General features: G+C 37.4%; 2 protein-coding genes across 15 annotated transcripts in view; one reads left to right on the forward strand and one right to left on the reverse strand.

Moving 5' to 3' along the window:
* LOC105227630 (heterogeneous nuclear ribonucleoprotein R) overlaps nucleotides 1–23629 on the reverse strand; it is a 148355-nt gene that overhangs the window by 123638 nt on the left and 1088 nt on the right. For 5 of the 14 annotated variants that reach the window (XM_019990784.3, XM_029550838.2, XM_019990783.3 and 2 more), the window contains exon 1: nucleotides 14725–14744. The exons of 2 other annotated variants lie outside the window; for them this stretch is intronic. Coding sequence is in view for 3 of the 12 variants with exons in the window: in XM_029550843.2 (XP_029406703.2) it covers nucleotides 14725–14782 (58 nt within the window). In the remaining 9 variants the exon portion in view is untranslated. Of the gene's footprint in view, nucleotides 1–14724; nucleotides 15083–23629 lie in introns of those variants that run through there. 7 more of the 14 variants (XM_019990780.3, XM_019990781.3, XM_019990778.3 and 4 more) reach the window with 5 other exon arrangements.
* On the forward strand, nucleotides 15720–22797 carry LOC105227632 (uncharacterized). Its single transcript, XM_011207083.4, has 7 exons — nucleotides 15720–16822; nucleotides 16891–17186; nucleotides 17329–17509; nucleotides 17575–17692; nucleotides 18436–18965; nucleotides 19682–19799; nucleotides 19908–22797. Exons 1-7 carry the CDS (start codon nucleotides 15903–15905, stop codon nucleotides 20172–20174), a joined length of 2430 nt encoding a protein of 809 aa, XP_011205385.2. The 5' UTR covers nucleotides 15720–15902; the 3' UTR covers nucleotides 20175–22797.

The raw sequence follows: 23629 nt of genomic DNA on the forward strand, positions 1-23629 counted from the left end.
TCCGATACTTATCTTTTTAATTTATGGAAAAGTATATAAATATAGCGCCAAGACTCAAGCGGCATCTTGATGGTACTGGTTAGATCTAAATGCGTCTTATATAAATTTTACAAGGCTATCAGCAACCGGTTATTAATACGGGTTATCCGTAGACATGAATAATACCGTAAAGTGATGTCCAATTAATACTCTACAATGTATTATTCTAATGAAAATGGACATTTATCTTATATATAAAAAGTTACGTTCTGTAAAGAAAGAGTTTCGCGCGCTTGGTTCCACTTATGTTCAACATAATCGTTCTACTGAGCGTACTTTTCGCAACACCATTACCTATCGTGAGGCCTAGCATTATTATTAGGTCGAATAGACCACGTTCAAGCACGAAGCGAAGAAAATATTGGGTAGTCGATTGGGTAGTATTTTGTCAATAGATATCGTTGCAGTCGAATATCTCCATTGTTACCAATCACATTTTGCCATACCACATAGTGCTGGAAAGGTAAGATTTTAAGCTTCACTTAACCAGAAAAAAATTAAATTCGGGGAAGTTCACTTATTCAAAAATGAGTGAAAATAATGAAGAAATTCGCAATACTTTGAAATTTTTGTATGAAGAAGGAAAGAACGCTACGCAAGCCACCAATGAAATGTGTGAAGTTTACGGAGACGATGCTGTATCAGTTCGTGTAGCACAACAATGGTTCGATCGCTTCCGTTCTGGATATTTCGGTGTGAAAGATGCACCTGGCATCAGGTCGACACATCGTTGAAAAAGTCGATGAAATTATGGAAAATATTGAAGAGAACCGTGACATAAACAGCCACGGCATCGCTAAGGAACTCAACATTTATCATTAAACGGTTTTTATCATTTAAAAGAAAGGCTGGCTACAAAAAGAACCTCGGTGTTTGAGCACCACATGAATTGTCTGTGAAAAATTGAATGGACCGAATTAACATCTGCGATTCTTTGCTGAAATGAAATGAAATCGAAGGATTTCTGAAGCGAATGGTAGCAGGGGATGAAAAGTGGATCAAATACGACAATAATGTGGGAAAAAAGATCATGGTCCAAGCGTGATAAATAAATGGTCGCAAAGCCAGGATTGTCGCCTCGAAGGGTTATGCTTAGTGTTTGGTGGGATTGAAAAGGAGTCATCCACTATGAGCTGATCCAGCCTGGTCGAATGTTTGATTCTACATTTACTGCCAACAACTGATGAGATTGAAACGAAAAAAACGGCCAGAACTGATCAACAAAAAGGGCTTCGTCTTCCATCAGGACAACATTTGGTTTCAACAAGGCGGCGTCCCCTTTCACACATCACATCAATGAATGGATTTATTGAGAGAACACTTGTGTGAGCAGAAAACTTCACACTATGGACGGGCGATTGGCCACCAAGGTCGTGTGATATCACAGCGCTATACTCTTTCCTGAGGGAATTTGTAAAGTCTAAGATCTATGGGGGCAATCGCGCTTCGATTCAGGCCTTGGAGCAAAAGATCACGCGTTTCATTCACCAGTTACCAGTCGAAATGCTTGAACGAGTCATCGAAAATGGACTCAACGGATAAGACTATCTGAGACTTAGTCGCGGCCAATATTTGTTTGAGATAATCTTCAAATAATAAATTCCAAAGAATGTTCTTTCGAATGATAATAAACATTCCCCATCGAATTTGAAGTTTCGGTGTTTTTTCTTAAAAAAAACAAAGAACCTCGAAATAGAGTATGTCATAAGGTGTTCGATAACCTATCCTTGTAGGTGTTAATATACATTGCTCAATGTTTAAAAATCAAGATGAAAGAATCTGGCAGCATTGGGTCCTATACTTTAGCTCGATTTGCAAAACAATTTAATTTACTCGTATTCGGATTTTTTGTGTTCGGTAACTCAATTTTCGTATTTTCAATCCTATTTTTGAGTTAAATACTCGTTAGCTTTTGAGTTGTAGAAAGAAAAAACGAAAGCTGACAGTATTTTTTCTGGCACAGGATGGTATAACTTTTGCATAACTATTAGATAGAACCGAATTTCGAATATAATACATTTTCGAATCAAGATACATAATGGGGCCCCTGACTTATATTCAAAAGGTATCTGATAGTTGAGTATACATACATAAAGATTTAAATGCTAAGGAAAACACCCGGTAATTTCTTTTTTAATGCGCAGCACTGTAGAGATACTGCGGAGTACTACTGCTCAGCAACAATGGACCCCAACAAAGACTTCAAATCAAAACAGCGAAACGAAAATTGAAAAACCAAAAATAAAAAGCAATAAAATGCAAAAACAAAACCAAAAAAGCGCGCATTAATTCGTTGCATTAGTAGGTGGAGGCGAGCAAGTGGAGCCTACTGAATAAGGTGGGGCGCAAGAGGCTTATATTATTATGGCGCAAATTGAGCGTTGGATTGCTGCGGCTCAGCGCATACAATTTGAAAGAAATACAACAACAGTAACAACAACAAACTGTGGAAGTTGCTAAAACACAAATTCGCCAAAGCCTAAACAGCGCAATTTTCGTTAAGGGTGAATGACCGGCAGACGAGTCGGTGGCTGGGGGCTGGTGGCTGCCAACTGCTGGCTGGTGTCTGACGGGTGACGGAATCGACAATGAGCATGGGCATGATAATGAAGACGAAGACTAACTGCTTCAGCGCTGTTATTGTATGTGTGTAAATGTGTATGTGTGTGTGCGCGAGCATATTTCTTTTTTTGTTGTTTTGTTATTGGCATTGTTGGCGGTTGAGGTTGAGGTTGCCGCTGCCGTTTTGCACATTCGCCGTCGCTGTGGCTGCGGTCTGTCATGAGCGCGTCTTTCGTTGTCAAGAACGACGTCATCAGTGCCAACAACAACAAAACAGCGACACTCCTCGCTTTGAGCTTACCATTATTCTGCCATTATTGTTGTCAGCTTTGCACATATGTACATATGTATGTTGTCTCGCGATCTCGAGATACTATGCATTCTATGGGCGGATGGACTAGGAAAATGCACATTTGAATTGAATTCAGATTGCCAACCGCCAGACAGTTGCAACACCCAACACGCGTTGCCACAACCAATTTGATATTCAAGTGGCATGCATTGTTGTTGCTGTTGCTATGCATTGCCGACTGCAGTGCTATTAGCCAGACACCTTCAACTTAGACACACGCTGAATGAAATCACAACACACTCGTGGACTAAATACCTTGAAGGGCATTGAATTTGCGACAACAGCCGACGAGCAAATAGTCACACAGCCCGACACCGACACCGCCACTGAGTTGGCTGGTGGTGCCACCAATGGATTGTGTGTGCGATTGAGCGGCGTCAGCCGACACCAGTCGACACATGGGCTGCATTGAGAGGAAGACTAAAGTCAAGTCGAAGTCTTCAGACACCCACTTCCGGTGAGAGCGGGCGTTGGAGGGAGTGTACTAGGCGATATTAGACACCGAGACACAGGCATATTTACATACTTTCAATAAATGTACTGTTATATAACGGTTCGCACATGTGTACACACACACGCAAAGACATTTCTGTTGTCTGGCACATGTCTGGCGCGTTTGGCGTGTCTGGCTCTCCTCCATCCAAGCTCGCACATAGTTAGAAATATTCAAATGCCTATTCTGACTCTCAACCTGTGCGTCAAGCACATACATATGTTACATACATGCAGAGTGTCTGTTTAATTTTGCGTTTGTGTGTGTGCCTTTCGTTTGCTGCACAGTTAAACGCATAAATGTAATTGACACATATGTACATATGTATATACATACATAGCATAAACATACATATGTATACTGCTCATATGTATAAGTGTGCTTATTGTACAACAATGAAACAAAGAACAGGAAATAGCCCAAAACGACACGATTCGAAAGTCGTACTCTCGAACCCCCGCCTCCGTTCCACCGCGTTCTGTTCTCGTGTCTTGTAGCCAATAGAAGAAGAACATGTACAGGTACAAAGCGTTAAATGCATTTAATTGTATTGTCAGTACATTTGCATCTCATACATACATTGGTGTCCATAGCATCTACTAAGTTCGTGTAGAGGTTGTCGGTTGACTGTACATCGATTTTTGGAAGCCAGTATGTACGACGTATCATCGCTAATAGCTTTACAACTACTAAATAGGACAGAATGAAGTTCGAAAGACTGATCTTATTTCGAAACAGAAGGCTTGAAAAGGAATAAATCCCAATAGATCGAAGATCTAGAGTTCCCGGAAAAAGCAAGAGAATATATGATCCATTCGTGAACAATCTGAACTCACTTTAAAGGCGTAGAGATCATAATCAAATCATATATAGTAAAATAAAGTAATAAGGAATAAAATCTCTAGTAGAAGGTTCACAGACAGCTAAGGAGGTTTCAAAAGAACTATTATTTATCCTCGATAGTCTAGAATTTCTAAAAAACCTTAATTAAAAATTGGCTTCAAGTACAGTTTAGGGCCATCCATAAATTACGTCACACCTTGAAGGGGGGGGAGGGTATCATTCAGAAGTGACATTGTGTGACAAGGGGCAGGGGGGGTCAAAAGCTTTGTGACATCACATTTCAAAATTTGTGATTACAAACGTGAAATTTATAGGTAAACAAAAAGTATTAAACATTTATAAACACAATCTTTCTTTTTAATGCCTAATTGTAACGGAGCTTTTTACTGCCCCTGCTTCTTCGCCGTGTCCAGGGTTCGTTACAATAAATTTGTAAACATTGGGGCTCTACTGCGAATCGTACTTTATTTTACTTTATATTATAATTTTAGTCAAAGTTACAAAATTGACTCCCGCGTTATAGTTTCAGCTGTACAACATTTTAAAAATTTTCATTTAGATGCAATTTATAATATTGGGTTGTCAAAAAAGTCTTGCGGTATTTTCGCTAGTTGGCGCTGAAAGCGCGTAGTTCTAGTTTTATTCGTCGCATCGGGTCATGCTGGCATCTCAAGCCGCCAGTAAAATTTGTGCAGTTTATCGAGCCGATACAGTTTCCATTTCCACCGCACAACCATAGTTTCAACGTTTTCGTTCTGGTGTAGAGGTGGTCGAAGATGCGCCACGCTCCGGAAGGCCTGTCGTCGAAAATTACGATAAAATCGCTGAATTGGTCGAAGGAGACAATAAAATTCAATAAAAATACCGCAAGACTTCTTTGGCAAACCAATATATGTATAGCTACAAATGCCCCAGGAAGGAGTGCATTTAACAGAGTTGAACGAAACATGGCACCTCTCAGTCGCGAACTTACTGGTGTACTATTAAATCATGGTTATTTTGGGTCACATCTTGATTCAAGTAATCGAACTACTGACTTAGATCTAGAAAAACGAAACTTCGAAAGTGCGGGCAATGTGTTGGCTGACATTTGGAGCAAGTTAGTCATTGATAAATTTCCATTGCTGAATTTGTTGCACCAACTGTTACTGGACTAGATTTTGAACAGGCTATGATGTTGAAAAATAATGCTACTTGGTATGCTAATCATGTACGTGAGTCACAATATTCAAATGTGAAACGATTGCATGTTGCGGTGTAAGACGCTCTAGTCTTTGGAAATTATTTAAAGAAGGATTTTTACCACCACCTGTGTTAATTAAACAGACAACGACGCTAAGTTTGCTCCATTATAACTACAGATATTATTAAATCTCCAAGCATCATCCCATTTGAAACAAGTTCCATATGATAGTTATTGCCCTAGTGTCGAGTCATACTTATTTAAAAGAATGTGTAGCATATGTGGCCTATATTTTTCATCATATAAAGCCACCAATCAACACAAACAATCACATAAAAATCAAGAGCTGTTACCTATCGCGAAAATTCGTCCTCAAAGAATTGCGGCGAGGCGTGCCCGAGAGATTCTCTGTTTAATGAATGATGACGATGCTTTATGGATAGAAGAAGACGATGTTGATACGAAAGATGTTCCTGACATCCAGATTCAGAACGAAAATGAAGTGCCTGATTTACCAGCAATAAATGATATAAAGGAGTGGGTCAAAAGTCCATGGACACAAGATGATTAAGTTTTGTATTTTTAATTAACATAATTAAGTATCTATTATTTCTTGACTAGTCATTCGTTGTGTCTGTACTTTAATATTTAACCAAATGTTGATTTTATTAAAGATTATTCAATAAATAGAAGCATAAATAGAATAACCTGTTTTTTTTAATTTTTTGATAAATACATAAAATTGGAAAATGTGTGACGTCACGAAAGGGGGGGTAGTTGAAAATGTGACAACTTGTGACAAGGGCGGGGGGAGGGGTTAAAAATTCCTTAAATTCGTGTGACGTAATTTATGGATGGCCCCTTAGAGTCCTAGAAACATTATTCATACGGCCAAAAATTGTAGACAAAATTTTTGAGTGTTCAAAATCATGTGGTATCGATATCCTGAATTCTTAGAAACACTGTTGTCCCTTCCTAGCCGGTGGTACACAGGCACTTCGTTTATCTGGCGGCGTGTATCACCGGTGGTACACAAATGTTTATACTTTTAATTCAAAAACCATACTAGAAAGAGACATACATAATTCCGCGAACGAACAAGTTGGTTTTGCGTGCATATTGCGCAGTAGAAGAGTTCTGTTGAACGAACAACTTGGATTCTCGTACACGCGCTGTATACGAACACGCAAAAAATGCCCCGGGTCATGTGTCAAAGAAATCGGCGGCTGATTCACGCTAGGAACTCAAAAAAGTTTAAGTAAGAAATGTCTCAAATGAAATAGCAGGTTATTGATTGGTTTTGTGGCTTCGAAGATGGGGACTCGACATTAGTGACCGTCAGCGTGAAGGAAAGCCAAAAACCTTCGAAGACGGTGAATTGGAAACGTTGATCGATGAGATCCGTATTAAATGTAAGAGCTTGCTTCATTATTGGGAGTCACTCACTAAGCCATTTCAAAGCTACTAAATGCAGAAATTCCAAGAGTGATTCTACAGGAAAAGTGATTCCGCTGCATGACAACACTCGGCCTCACGTTGCCAAACCCGTTTAAACCTACCTGGAAACGATTAAATTAGAAGTCCAACCTCATCCGCCATATTTCCCAGATATTGTACCGTTCCATTATAATGTGGTTCTTTCGATAAAACATGGTCTGGTAAAAGTAGTTCCACTAACAAGACGAAATAGAAAAATGCCTTGATTCTTGGATGGCATCGCAAGATGAACCGTTTTACGGGAATGGTAATCGAGCTTTGTCAGAAATACGGAATAAAGTTGTGACTAGCGAATACTTTGAATAATTTTTGCTTCCCTATTGGCGACATCATTTTGGCAAATGTCTGGACAGGTCATGAAAACTAAAAATAAGACTTTTTATCAAGATTTAGTAAATAAGGGAACGCTTTTAAAAGCAGTTGATATATATTGTTTTACAATGATGAGGTTCGAATAGCAATTACCCGCCTAAAGAACAACAAAGCGGCAGGGTACAATGATTACCGGCCACGCTATTCTTTGCAAGATATGGTCGGACGAAAGCATGCCCGACGATTGGAATTTAATTCTACGTATTAATCTACAAAAAGGCAGAGACCACAATCTGCGCCTCCTCAACATCGCACATAAGGTTCTATCGAGCGTACCTTATCAGAGTGGCTTCAGGCCTGGAAAATCAATAGCTGACTAGATATTCACCGTGCGGTAAATACTGGAAAAGACCCGTGAAAAGAGTATCGACACACACCACCACTTCATCGATTTTAAAGCCGCTTTTGAAGATACGAAAAGGGGCTACCTTTAGGATTAGAAAGAATCAGAGGTTTCCGACCAGGCGACTCCTTTTCGTGCGATATCTTCAATCTACTGCTGGAGAAAATAATCCGAATAGAGAAAGTACAATCTGGGGCAGAGGCATGGAGAATGACAACATCTGATGAGTCGGCGTTACGAGTTTTGGAGAGAAAGTTACTGCGGAAGATTTGTGGTTCTTTGCGTATTGGCTACAGCGAATATCGCATTCGATGAAACGATGAGCAGTACGAAATATACGACGACTTTGACATAGTTCAGCGAATTAAGAGACAGTGGCTAGATCGTGTCGTCGGATTGGTTTTAAGCACTCCAGCTCTGAGAGTTTTCGACGCAGTACCCGCCGGGGGAAGCAGAGGAAGACGAAGATCTCCGACCGAAGAAGAGAAGCTGACTGCACTTGCAATCTCCAGCGAAAAGGAAGAACGATTGGCGCCTAATGTAAACTGGGCTATAACCGCGTAAGGATGTCTACGTCTATAAAGAAGAGATAGAATTGGTTCTACAATAAAGAAAATTAAATGAAAATTATATTCTTTAATACCGAGTATACACTTTTCTTCTGCATATTTCGATTCTTCGTCATAATCATCGACTAAGCTGGAATGCACCATTGAGGTTATAAAATATAATTTCGCTTGAATCAGTAAAGGCAATACTAAAAATATGTGTAAATAGTGGAATATTGAGGGAGTTTATCATATTAACTGAAATGTATTTAAATTTTAACGATAATTACTTGAAACCAAATTGGCAATCTTTCAACCAACAAATGTTTATTTTTAATTTATTGGCTTACTTTGTTGCTGTGTACTTTTTGTATGTAATCGAGTTAACGAAAAGTATTTGCAACTTTAAATTAAACCCAAAAGTTTGCCAGCTTTGAAGACCATGATTGACATCTGCAAGCATTTTTCATTTGCTGCAACAAGCGCACATACATGCTTACAACCATTTGAACACACAAATACCGTATACGTACATATTTCTATGTATGTATGTATGTCTATATGCAGCTATAAATTTGCAACGAAAAAATTACTTTTGAGCACGTCAAATAGTTTTACTTTAATTTATTTGAGTGTAGATCTCGCTGTTGTGCCTGTCGTCACATTTTCCCGCACGTGAGTTGGCATGTAAAAGTTCCATTTTCTTTTGCTTCCAAGCCGCTCGAATCTGTTCGTCGCCGTTGCAGCCACACATGAACTATATATTTGTATATATGCATGTGTAAATATACATACATATGTTGGCATTTATTGATGGAGAACAATGAGCGAAAAAATGTTAAAACAAATAACAAACAACAACAATAGTTGTCCCCTTCGTGTTGGAGCACAACAAAAGCCATGCCATAATTACTAAAAGCCACAAAGGAATAACAATGGGAGAAACCTGTTTCCTGTCACCTAATTTCCGCTCAGGCAAAGTTTTTTTGTCATCCTTTCGATAGGGCGACGACAAGTAACGATTCCGAAATGTCCTGTATACAGAATATAGAGATGTGCATGTGTATGGGTAACAATGTACATATATCCATTCTAGGATATACTTTATGCAGATACATACATACTAGCATATCCAAAGGGTTTCTATATCTAGATATTTGTGTGCGGCTTATATACTTGAAAAGTACATTGTATGTTTATAGGTATATAAATATAAATAATAAATAACAAATTGCAACTATAAGAACAAAAGTAAACATAAAAGTGGCAATATAAAGAAAAACACAGATTTCATTGTTTTTAATATGGCCTTATATGTATACGTGTGAATATATGTATGTATTTCAAATTTACTTAAAAGTAGATTTATAGGTGTATTAATCGTTCTAGAAGTATTAAAAAAGAAAATCATTTTAATTTTCAAAAGAAATTCACAAATTAATAAAATCATAAATATAATACCATTAAAATGAAATTCGAGATTCGAATGCCATTTTGTCCGCTTAAAGGAGGGGTTAGGGTTTCAAGTAAAAAAAAAATACTTTTTTGACGAAAAAAATCACCCTTTATTGTTAAAAGTGTGCCCAATAATGTACAAAAGCTCCGAATAAAATTACTCAATTCATATTTAAGAAATAAATTCGCAAAAAATTCTTTTTTTACCTTGAAACCCCTCCCCTAAATAAAGTAGAATTGTTCTATATAGCAAAAATTAAGTTAAGCTAACAACCAGAGGATCATATTAACCGACATATTTGACATAAGTTCTATAAGAGCACAACGCCCAATTTATGGTCGTCATAATCGTCCTGCCAGATCAATATGGGTTGTTGGTCAGACAGCAAACCACACGTACTCCATGAGTCATCATTGCATCCCGAAAAAATTACAGTTTGGTGCGGTTTATGGCCCGCGGCGTCATTGCTCCGTGCTGATCAAGACCAGCGCGTTACTGTGAATGGGAATCGCTACCGCTTAATAGCCGAATATTTTTGGCCCGAATCGGATGATGTATACTTGGACTATATATGGTTCTAACAGGACGGCGCCACAAGCCACACAGCAAATGTCCCAGTCAATTGCAGGCCTCGGTCATGTGATTTGACGCCGTTAGACTCTTTCCTGTGGGGCTACGTCAAGTCTATGGTCTATACCAACAAGCCGACGACGATTAATGAACTTCGTACAAATATCGGACGTGAAATTGCTGCTGTATCGGCCGAATCGAGTCTTGGGAATGTGATTTTGCAATTGTTTTTTTTTTCTTCTCTACTAAATTTTTGCTTACTAGCTTGACATTAATTTAAAACTAATCTACGAGTGGAAGGAGGAACTTACAATTCCAGCAATTACAGATAAGGAATATCAGTTACTAGATTCCCGGGATCGCAACAATGGTAGAAATGCAACTATTGCACTATACACATTATGAGCATAGTAGTAAAGGGTGATTTTTTAAGAGCTTGATAACTTTTTTTAAAAAAAACGCATAAAATTTGCAAAATCTCATCGGTTCTTTATTTGAAACGTTAGATTGGTTCATGACATTTACTTTTTGAAGATAATTTCATTTAAATGTTGACCGCGGCTGCGTCTTAGGTGGTCCATTCGGAAAGTCCAATTTTGGGCAACTTTTTCGAGCATTTCGGCCGGAATAGCCCGAATTTCTTCGGAAATGTTGTCTTCCAAAGCTGGAATAGTTGCTGGCTTATTTCTGTAGACTTTAGACTTGACGTAGCCCCACAAAAAATTGTCTAAAGGCGTTAAATCGCATGATCTTGGTGGCCAACTTACGGGTCCATTTCTTGAGATGAATTGTTGTCCGAAGTTTTCCCTCAAAATGGCCATAGAATCGCGAGCTGTGTGGCATGTAGCGCCATCTTGTTGAAACCACATGTCAACCAAGTTCAGTTCTTCCATTTTTGGCAACAAAAAGTTTGTTAGCATCGAACGATAGCGATCGCCATTCACCGTAACGTTGCGTCCAACAGCATCTTTGAAAAAATACGGTCCAATGATTCCACCAGCGTACAAACCACACTAAACAGTGCATTTTTCGGGATGCATGGGCAGTTCTTGAACGGCTTCTGGTTGCTCTTCACCCCAAATTCGGCAATTTTGCTTATTTACGTAGCCATTCAACCAGAAATGAGCCTCATCGCTGAACAAAATTTGTCGATAAAAAATTTTCGAACCGAACACTGATTTTGGTAATAAAATTCAATGATTTGCAAGCGTTGCTCGTTAGTAAGTCTATTCATGATGAAATGTCAAAGCATACTGAGCATCTTTCTCTTTGACACCATGTCTGAAATCCCACGTGATCTGTCAAATACTAATGCATGAAAATCCTAACCTCAAAAAAATCACCCTTTAGTGTTAGTGTCTACGCCAGTAAAGAAGAAGAAGAAGTAGTTAGTGTTTTTAAATAATAAATATTGTCGAATATGTATATATACACACACATATTCTACAACATCAATATTCGACGAGCCTCTACAATTACTATTGAGTCGCCTAAACGTTGCAAGTTGTCAACAAGCCAGTTAGTCGTAACCTCTTGCCATTTTGTGTACAACAAAGAACAAGTTGATAACTTTTTTACATTTTTTTTGTGAACCTTTTCACTTTTTACTGTTCCGTAACGAAAATATAGGATACTCCTCAGTGTATTTGTATGTATGTACACACATATTTATTTTTGTATGGCCGAGAGGGTAAAATTTGAAGCAACGACAGTTGCAAGTTTGAACCCGCCGAATTGCAACAAAAGCACTTGCACACAAGCAAAGGCAAAAACTGAGCTACACTCCAATAATAAAGTATAGAATAACAGGACAAGGAGCAAGGTGCATATGTGTGAGTGTGTGTGTGTGTGGCGCAAACCCAGCGCACGGCACAAGTGAACTTTTACGGACCTACGACAATATAAAGGATAACACAATTCATGTGCTTCACTATTTGCGCAAGTGTGAAGATATTTTTGTGTGAGTGAGTGTGAGTATGTTGAGCCCGAAGGCTCAGACAACCGGAAAAGTCTACAGTAGCCGAAATGTGAACACCTAACGGAGGCGCATCTGCCATTGTTTGCACACATGAGTCTACATATTAGTGTTTGGCACCCTTTCTTTTATGCCCGAAGTGAACAAGCTCTTATGCAGAACAATTATGACCCAACACAATAGTTATTTAAATAAAAATGCATATGCTCTGCAAGAATAGCGCTGAGTGGCACTAACAGCAGCGGCTTAGTGCAGGTCAAAATAAATTGTTGTTGTTTTATTAATATCTGATCTCTGTTTTCATTTAGAATTCTTGTTGCTGAAAAGGCTTTTTTATTACATTTATCCGTAAATAATTGAAATTAACTGTAATAGTTCTGTAGACGTAAAAGCGTAGTTCGTTCAGACGACAATCGGGTCTACGTAGTAAAAGAGAGAGTGGAAAAGTTCGGGAACAATTCCCCCAAGGCCCGGCGTTTGCAGGGTGGCCTGGTGTTCTAAGTACAACAGTGTTTGTAGATTCTTTTCTTCAATAATTCACTACAACCACCCCCCGGTCCCAGTTATTTCTCTGCGGCCTTTTGTCTACATAACCGGATAGGTACCGAACTTTTGTTAGGCGAAGGACTATAAACTCGGGAGGATTTCTCAATATTGTGGAAGTAATATTTTCGGCCGATACAACAACAACAACTCCAACTAGGCTATTGACCGGCTATGGCGGGTTACGAAAACCCTACTTACACGAGTACGAGTTACAACAGAGCCGTTTTACATAGACTTGTCCTAACCGAGGTAGAAAGCTTCACGCTGCATTGTAATAATAGTATAAATCTCACAGAGGTTCTTAACAAAACAAAGAATTCAATTTAGAAGGCTGCTTGTGTATAGAAGATTTCTAATATGTAGACCTTCCTTTTTAGCGCACCAAGTACCAGTGCATGAATTCATACCGGCACCCAATTACCGAACACATATTTAAATCTCAACTTGTTCTCTACCCGCTAATCGGCATCAGCAGGTGATATAGCATAAAAATTAAAAAAAAAAACACGATCGCTCCCTCATATGGGAATTTTCGCAACCACTCAACAGCTGCTGCAGCTGATTCAGTTACTTAACCTCAATTCGCAGTGGCTAAAACCGCTAATTCAGCGGATTGACGTTGATCAGTGTTTTTGTTGTATGCGAAGTCGTTGTTTTTGTGGCCGTCACAGTCGCGATATGGTCAGAGATTGACATTTGATGATAATGCCAGGAAGTGAAGTTTTTAGTGGGGCAACAGTACCCACCAAGCGGTCGTCTCCGGCAACAGAGCAGCGAGCGCTAACTACCGCTAAGAGCCACCAAACAACCACAATAATAACATTACCACATAAGCGCTGCCAAGTAATTGACCTGGTTTTTCGAAACTTTTGCACGTATGCATGTGTGTATATGTATGTATGTGTGTCGTAAGGGGTATTTTCGCCATTTGTTTTGATGATATTACGAGCAATTTGTTTTTGCTTTATAACTCCTTTAGGTTTTCATTCCGACTTTGGTGCAGTGCATAAATTTGACGTGATTTAAATAATAGCTCCGCAGGACCAACGATACCGGCACAGTTGACACCTCGGGTACGCGAACCGCGCATGAACATATATACATATATGTATGTGTATATAGATAGATAGATATGTATGTATATGTTGCAATGCCTCATCAATTTCGGCGAGCTGGCGTTTTGCCAAAGTCATGGTGCTGCACAGTGTAGAAGCAGAGTACATGCAGCCATACGAGCATATATGTATGTATACATATGTATTTATCTAGATGGGTGTATTTGTATTTGTTGTTTGCTATCCGATTTTGAGGACACTTTTCGATGCGATAAATTGTCGCTACTTATGAATGTTGGTGGAGGCGTTTTATTGCAAATTGAACTGGCTTACTGGCAGCCACAGAAACAATACACAGAGGCCCACATGCTATTACAATAACACTTTTTTATGCAAAATAATCTTGTAATGGTGGAAAATACAAAATAAAATATATACATATAGATATAAATAAAATATATATGTACATGTGTCAATCGGTGGAGCTTTGGTGCAAATTTGATTTCCTATTTTCAAAATATTAAAAATTATTCACTACTTTAGAAGTTTGATTACTTGCAACCTGTTGCAGAGAGTAGTATAATAATGGCAATAATGAATATTTCTGCATTACACAATTTCTAGAGATTTGTCGGAACATCATTATCATTCAAGTATTGACCGGATACACATACAACCTTGAAATAATTTCGGTTTTCCTAACCCCTATTCTTGTTGTTGCAACAGAAAACATTTCTGAACCAATTTTGGGAAATGCTGCTGAATATTCGGATCAGTCCCGGTTACGTAGACCCGACTCAATGAAACGGACGTTGCCCCTGTGTTAATTACTACGTAGGTTGTATTTCAAAATTTAGGTATTTTTAAATAAATTTATTAATTGTACTTACCCTTACCCCTTCGGTAAAACATAGCGAGCAATTTGAGCATTTTGCGGCTTGAGTACATATGTATATTTTGTAGAAAGGAAATATGCTGTTGGTTATAATAATCTGATAAGATTCTGCTGCTATATTAATATAAGCGCGTTCTTGTCAGACAATTGCGGTAATCGACTTTCTTGATATTATTTCACGAATTCACAACAAAATATACATAACTACTCGTCACATATTTGCCTTCAACTTAATAACATTTTATTATTTCTACTGACTTTTAAACAAGCTTAAATAATGATTAGAAATGCATTTAAAAATTCGCAAGCAAGTAAATAAATTTTCACTCATTAATGTCAAACAATAAAATAAAGAAAGGAGACAATAAACGTCGTAGCAGGCATATTAAAAATAAAAACAAAAATGAGAGTGGATTTGTTTATATGCTAGCAATAACATCTTTCGCGAAAATGATACAAATAAGGAAGTGATCTGCGAGGTAAATATGTATGTACAAAACATAATTTGTGTTGTTATCATTAATGTTAATACATGTACGTAGCTGTAAAAACATATGCTGTATAGCAATTCCTTCCTTTCTAACATTCAAATTTGAAAACGTAATCAAAATAATGCGGTTATTGGCAACGCTTTAACACAGGAATGCAACACAAACACACAAAACTGTTGACGGCCATATACTCGTCAACAAAAGTCACCCTGTGTTGATGCCGTTATATTTGCGAGGTGAAAGACATGCGTTTTATTTGCATCAACATTTTAAAAATTGATTTATTACGCAATGTCAAAATGCCTGTTTGATAAAATAATATTATTTTTAATATTCTTGTATATATTACAATTATTTTTCAATTTAAATACTTCTTTTAATTGTTATGCCGTAAAATCTATTTTGATTTCAAATAAGTAACCGTTTCTGGAGCAATTTTACAGCTGACGGCAACACTGCGCGCTGACACTTGCTTCACTATTTCGTTTCCATTTTGTTTCACGTCATTCTTTAACAGGGCGTAGTTCGACAAGTGCTTGGATTAGTAATCTGTCTTGTTGTGGGTGCTGTATTTTTGTGTTTGTACTTTTGTTTTTAATAAGTTTTAAATATAATTTGTGTTTGTACAACTGCCGCAGTTTGAAATAAATAATTTAAGTAATTACCGAAAGCCAGCGCCAACATGTTGAGCGCAAAATCGTCGATTTTAGTACGAAGTTATACTTTGTTTCTGCTGACGCTGGTGGTGGGTGTGTTCGCCCAATTTGAATGGCAGCAACGCGATGCTTTTGATGAGATAAAATACAGATTCGACAAAGTGAACGGCGATAATTGTCCAATACAACAAGTTAGTGATCTATATTTGCCGGAGGACACAGTTTCGCACAAGCCGGATATCAAGGAAATCAACATCAATCCGATATTCCCCAATCGGACGGCACTGCTTCATTTGCACAATATGGCTATGAGTCGCAGTTTCTTTTGGAGTTATATTTTGCAGTCACGTTTTATACGACCAGCTATAAATGACACCTACGATCCTGGCATGATGTATTATTTCTTGTCTACTGTGGCAGATGTGTCTGCTAATCCCTACATAAACGCCTCTGCTATTTACTTTGCGCCAAATAGCTCGTATACGTCCTCCTATCGTGGTTTCTTCAATAAGACATTCCCACGTTTTGGGCCACGTACATTCCGTTTGGATGATTTCAACGATCCCATACATTTGCAAAAGATTTCAACTTGGAATACGTTCGACGTACAAGATTTAGGTGCGCATTTACCAGATACAAAATCAAAAGATTACACATCAGACTTGTATAAAATAAATGAATGGTACAAGACATGGCTGCCCGATGATGTAGAAGGGCGACACGACACGAAAACTACCTATCAAGTTGAGATACGCTATTCGAACAATACGAACGAAACATTTACATTCCACGGCCCCCCTGGAGCTGATGAAAGTCCTGGTCCAGTGAAATGGACACGCCCTTACTTTGACTGTGGTCGTTCTAATAAGTGGCTTGTTTCAGCAGTTGTACCCATTGCAGATATTTACCCACGACACACACAATTCAGACACATTGAATATCCCAAGTAAATACCAGCAATTATAACTACATTGCAAATCGTATACAAATATTAATATACCACCCTTCTTTCAGATACACTGCTATTGCCGTGCTGGAAATGGATTTCGAGCGTTTAGACATAAATCAATGTCCGAAGGGCGAGGGCAATAAGGGGCCAAATCATTTTGCCGACACAGCGCGTTGTAAAAAAGAGACTACAGAATGTGAGCCGCTGCACGGTTGGGGCTTCCGACGTGGCGGCTACCAATGTCGATGTAAGCCCGGTTATCGATTACCGAACGTTGTGCGGCGACCTTACTTGGGTGAAATAGTAGAACGAGCGTCGGCAGAGCAATATTATAACGATTATGATTGCCTCAAAATTGGATGTAAGTGCTGAAAATGTCATTGTCAGTGTCATAGTGTCATACGTTCGCTCTAAGGTGGCTTGGTGTTGCTTTGGCAAAATGTGTATATGCATAATTTCAACACTTCCGCTACTGACCACTCTATTTTTTTTTATGTCCATAGGGGTGCAAAAGGTGCCAATTCAATGGGAGCGCGAATCATATGACGTGCGTGAGAAATATTTGGATCTACATCCGGAATATCGCAACTATTCGACAGGCTCGCGAGCTTTGCATGAGGAACATATTAATATCGATCAAGTGCTTAAATTCATACATGGCGTGAATTATCGCACGTGTAAAAAGTGAGTGAGCAATTTAATTGTTTTCCTTGTAAGAGTGCTTTATTTTCATTGCATTTCGATTCTAGTTTCCATCCCCAAGATCTGATATTGCGTGGTGATGTGGGTTACGGTGCTAAGGAACAGTTTGAAAACGAAGCTAAAATGGCCGTACGTTTGGCGAATTTTGTTAGCGCTTTCTTGCAGGTAACTGACTTTCTTATGTTTAGAAATTATTTAAAATTTTGTATATCTTGGCTCTCTCATCAGTTTATGGACACTTAAAATTCTAATTGACTTCCTTATTTTAAACCGTAAAATATCAAGTTTTCAAAATCCGTTACGCAACAGCTGTTTGAGTCTCTCGAAAAACAGCATTACCAAAGTAACATCATTAAATTATATGAATATTCCTTCAAGTGTGAACTATGATTTTCCACGCCTAATTCAAGTTGCTCAAATTTCCAACGTGTCCACAGGCACATTGTCGCCTTGAAAAGTTCATAAAATTAAATATTCAGTGTCAAAGCAACATCATCAAAATGCTAAAATCATTAGTGGAAAAAAGTATGTTAAGTCCAGAAAAACATGTTTGCCACAATTTTATTTGCACAAGTTGGCGCAACAAATGACGTTGTCGAAAGCGCAAATGAGTGTAAAAACAAATGAAAATTGTGTAAAACCTGCATAGTTTTGAAAATAAAGTACAAAAACAATTTATGAAGATCCTAAAAATCAACATGTTATGCAAATAAAAGCACAATAAAAGACAGAAATTAGAATGTTAGATATCGCATTTGAGCGCAGCAAGCGTAGGGCCAGTAGAACAAGTTTCACTCGCATTGAACTGTTAAACGAGCACTTAGTTTCATACGCTACATATCTATGAATTTGCTATTTATGCGTCTACTCGTAACACATTCCCCTCTATGTTTTTCCCCCAACAACAGATCTCTGATCCCAATGAAGTGTATACCGGCAAACGTGTGGCCGACAAACCGCTGACCGAAGATCAAATGATCGGCGAGACACTGGCCATTGTTCTGGGCGACACAAAGGTCTGGTCGGCTTCTATGCTCTGGGAACGCAACAAATTCACTAACCGCACATATTTTGCACCACACGCATACAAGACGGAGTTGAATACACGTAAATTCAAAGTCGAAGATTTAGCACGCCTGAATAAAACGCACGAAATCTACACGGAAAAGAAGTATTTCAAGTTTTTGAAACAACGTTGGTCCACAAATTTCGATGACCTAGAAACGTTCTATTTGAAAATGAAGTTGCGTCACAACGAAACAGGTGAATTTATGCAAAAATATGAACATTATCCGAATTCATATCGTGCGGCAAGCTTGAAGCACGGCTATTGGGCACAACCACAATTTGACTGTAATGGTTATGTGAAGAAATGGCTCGTGACCTATGCGGCACCCTTTTTCGGCTGGGATAGCCTTAAAGTGAAACTGGAATTCAAGTGAGTAGAAGTGAACATTCGTATTGAAATAAGGATGTTGACGCACAAGCGGGACAACCGGATTTTTAAATTTTTTTTTTTTTTTTTTTTGTGAGGTTTTAGTTTGTTTTTATTGTTGTACATACGGGGATGTTTGTTGAGCTATTTGTATGATTAGCAGATATAAGTTATTATTATATTCTTTGTTGCGTTCTTTTGTCACCTTAAAATCATGGAGTCCTTGTGCAAGTGCACTGCGTAAAGTCGGGGCAAAGTATTAAATTAATTTCAATAACAATTATCGAATTTATGGGTCACGAATAGGTGTTATGTTTTTGTTAATTGTATAACCGGTGATTCTGATATATTTTATTCGCTAAGGTGTACAATATTTTTTGAGTTATTTTTTGTTGATAATATCATCAATATTGCACATAAATGCAATTGAATTGGCATCTTTTATAATTAAGGTCTTATTTGTCAGGAGTACTAATATCTATTTCTATTTTATTATGAGCTTTTTTTTTAATTTGACTCAAATGCATATTTTCCCTAAAATTAAGACAATTTTTAAAACAATAATGTGAAGAACCCTGTGTACACAGCTCAAAATAAAGAATGACAGTTATAGCACAGGGTAGTATAAAAATATAATTATTTAAAAAAGGAAACTTCAGAAATTTAAGTTAATATGATATTAACCAATTATTATATTTTAATGTTTGAAATATTTGTAGGGGTGTCGTTGCAGTCTCTATGGATATGTTGCAATTGGATATCAATCAATGTCCCGATTCCTACTATGAACCGAATGCTTTCAAAAATACACACAAATGTGATGATCTCACATCATATGTAAGTAAAAATTATTTAAATAAATCGATTTCATAAAATACATATATTACTAAAGTATTCATAACCTCAAATTTCTTCTAACCCATACTTTCCTCCCTATGTTTGCAGTGTGTACCCATTATGGGTCGTGGCTATGAAACTGGTGGCTACAAATGCGAGTGTCTACAAGGCTACGAATATCCCTTTGAAGATTTGATAACCTATTACGATGGTCAGTTGGTAGAAGCTGAATATCAAAATATCGTAGCCGATAAGCAGTCGCGTTACGATACATTCCACTGCCGCTTGGCTGGTGCATCTGGCCTGCAAGTCGCCACCTCACTACTCGTATCGCTGCTTGGCTTAACGCTAGTACTAATGTATAAGTTAAGATGAGCAGGCTACCGAGCTAGCGATGGTGTTGTTACATGAGCAACTGCCTTGCATTGCCTTACAAAAAAGTAACACACAAATAATTCGTCCAATTTCGTTTAAGTATTAGTATGTAAGTAAAAATATTTGATGACAAACAGATGAAGAAAGCAGCAAACAGACAATTATCTATTTTCCAAAGCAGCGCGAATGTCAAACATACATATAATATTTTATATTTTTTGTTGTGTTTAAGAAATCAGGAATCTCAAATAACACAAATACGAAAGACAACACATACATTCCTTTATAAGACCACAACAACAACAACGTCATATGCAAAACATAAGCGAAATAGCTAGCAACAAGGCTGCGGTATGAGCAGCATAGGTAAATGCTGGCATCAGCAACAATAACAACAATGTAGCAATGGCATCAGCAAAGACTGCACAACAATGATAGTAATGTGAGGAGCAGTGAACAGTGTCATCATTTATCCAAGGCGATTAAGTTGTAGACATAATCTATTACAATGCATCTAGTTATTTGTCATTTGTTGTATAATAGCTAGTTGGTTGGTGGGGAGACAGCGGGAAATCAAGCCGTGAAGCAGTGAAGACGTTGTAGCATAGCTCAAGAAAAGCGCAAATGTTCGTGGAGCAAGTAGCAAGAACAACACAGTGTTGTCTTATTCCGCCTTCAGCGCTCATATTACACTCAGCAAATGTAAAGAACGGAAATGCCAACGGACGAAATATTTCTGAAACTACATAAATTGGCAGAGGGAGCGAATAAATTACAACAACTACACAACGTAGCAAAAGCGACAAAATCGCAATAAAAGAAAACCTGTTCAATCAAAAACTAAATTTACCTCACTCTCTCTCCACACGCTACAATTTTTGGCGAAAATCTCTCGCGCGCCATAGTCCGCTGAGTTGAGTAGACTGAGAGCTACATGAAAGGGTTGAATTCTATCCTTAAGACGCCTCATTATACAGTACGATGACACTACTGCAGTCGCTCATGGACATGCACATGCACATGGAGATTCACTGCTTTACTTCACACTAAACCATTTGAAAAGCACTCATTTTTTTTTATTTGGCCACGCTATTCAACGTTGTGGTCGCAAAGTCTTAGACATTCAGAGGCGATCAAAGTTGAGCGTGTCCATTGTTGTTGTTGTTATTGGTTTGTTGTATGCCTTGCACCCTTTTATGTACGCATTACTATAAACTGTCCACAAAGATGCGCATTGGCATGCCAAATCGCCAGTCCGTCCGTCCATCCGCAGTTATTTTGTACCTTAGACGCTTTTTATTGTGCTTTGCTGTGGCCTCCTGTGTTGCTGCATCATTTATGTTAATATTTTTTTCTTCCTTCTTGTGGCCTCTATCTTTGTTTTTCTATATATTTCATTATTTTTTGCATGAATTAATTTTTTTCTAGTTGATTATCAAATGTGCCTGAATTTTTATTATTTGCGACTACACCCTGAGAACCTTTTTTCCACTGCCGCTAGAGGTTATGTTTCATGCATTGGCAAAAAAACCAGTTCAACACTTGGACCGGCAAAAACGCCGTTACTTTTTTGAAACATCACAAAAAATCGGGCGCATAGCAGCACTTCGATATCAAAAAAATACCTACATATACAAAATAAAAAAAAAATACGAAGATGTGGCTGCATAAATGCTTGCACGTACCCTTTAGTGACCAACGTTTTTGCAGCAAAATATTTTCACACATTTTTCATAGTCAGCGCTCAGCGCGGTGCGGGCATTGAGCAGACAGACAAACAGGACGGTGATGAGCGTTGAGGTGGTACCTCCTCCTGCTGCTTTTCGTTATTATTAAACTTCAGTGCTTATATTTTTTTATTAATTCACGTTGCGTTGCTTTTTTCTGAAGATGCGTTCCGTGATCTATTGTATTCGCGCCACCAACATGCGGCGGCCTTTGTTTCCGCCACACAGCTGTGCTCTATGCACAAGCAGACCAATATGAAGATGATTATAATGTGCATATGCTGTTGTCGTTGTTGTTTTGGTAGTAATATCATTGAATTTTTATGAACTGAATATCTATATGAATATATATTTTTTTAACTGTCAATTTTATAACCACAATAATATTTCACTAAGCTATATTGAATATCATCTAAGCTTGTGTTATTATTTTTTTTACCAAAAATTGACTTGCCACTGTGCAAAATCGAAACCGTCCAAAATAGTGATTTAAAAAGAAAAACCACTCGAATACATAAATTATAAGAAAAACACTTAGCTTTTTTGCATTCATTCGTACACCTTTACATATTCATATGTATTCTCTTGTGCCTTTTTAACGAGAATCGTAATTAAAAAATTAATTAATAAGCATGTACCCTTTTCTATAACATTGAATTCATGTAAAATATGCATATCAATTTATATACACAAATGAAATAAGCTGGCGTTTATTTGTAAAGAATTTTGAAGAAACTAAATATGTAATCCTAGACAAATTAAATTTTTACAAACCGTGACTTACACAGAGCATGCTCACATCATTGTAATTCTAAGCTTAAAACCTTTTATATCAACTTGGAAGAGAATGAAAAAAATACAAGACATTTTTAGTACAATAAAATCATTGAAATAAATATATCGTTTATGTTTTTTATTATTGTACCCAATATTGCGAAAATATTTTATTTTTGTAAGTACATACATATATTTAAATGGTATTTATGAGTAGAATTTCCTTGGCAGCAAAGAATTACCAAAGGCGACTAATTGTGCAGTTTCCGATATAAGTATGTTTTTTCAGCTTTGTTTTTGGAACTCTCGCAAGGTAATTACTTAAAATATATATTGTTGTAAGAGGTCGTGTAATTTGTTGTATTTCCGTAGTTTTTTTACAGTTATACGATATTTATTCTTTATATGAAAAATTTACGTTTGTCATTACAACTCTGAAATCGCGTTTATTTGCTTCTTATCAGCTGTTTCTATTTACCTTTTTATAATTTGTCAAAGAGTGGACATTCAAATTATTGAAACATTTGTAATTAATAAATTTAATTTAGCTCACATCTTAATAAAGAAATAAGAAATTTAATTTAAATGAAATCCAAAATGCGGTTATTTAATATTTAAATGTAATTAATATTTAAATTAAATTCATAACGCGATCAAAATTTCCACTTAACAATTGTGCTTTTTAACGTTCATTCAAATAAAACAAATATCACGACTTAAAATTTTCTATATATGTATATATACATATATGTACATATATACGTGTATATAAATTCAATTTTACAAACTTTACTGTTTTCAGATAATTCAAACTTGGACAAAGCTTTTCCAAGACAGTTGTGTTCAGAAAATATATTTTTGCGCTGTTCAATAATTTTGTTTTTAGTGTTTATTGCAACGTTATTTCACTTCAATGATACAGAGGAATGAAATAACTAGTACTTTAAAAACCGA

Source organism: Bactrocera dorsalis, chromosome 2 (genome assembly GCF_023373825.1).
Source record: "Bactrocera dorsalis isolate Fly_Bdor chromosome 2, ASM2337382v1, whole genome shotgun sequence".
Lineage (NCBI taxonomy): Eukaryota > Metazoa > Arthropoda > Insecta > Diptera > Tephritidae > Bactrocera > Bactrocera dorsalis.

Excerpts from the sequence above, each read along its gene's own strand:
- LOC105227632 (XM_011207083.4), top strand. The coding sequence starts at position 15,903 with ATGTTGAGCGCAAAATCGTCGATTTTAGTACGAAGTTATACTTTGTTT. Across the intron at positions 17,510-17,574 it reads AATTATCGCACGTGTAAAAA|TTTCCATCCCCAAGATCTGA; the intron begins GTGAGTGAGCAA and ends TTTCGATTCTAG. Across the intron at positions 17,693-18,435 it reads TTGTTAGCGCTTTCTTGCAG|ATCTCTGATCCCAATGAAGT; the intron begins GTAACTGACTTT and ends CCCCAACAACAG.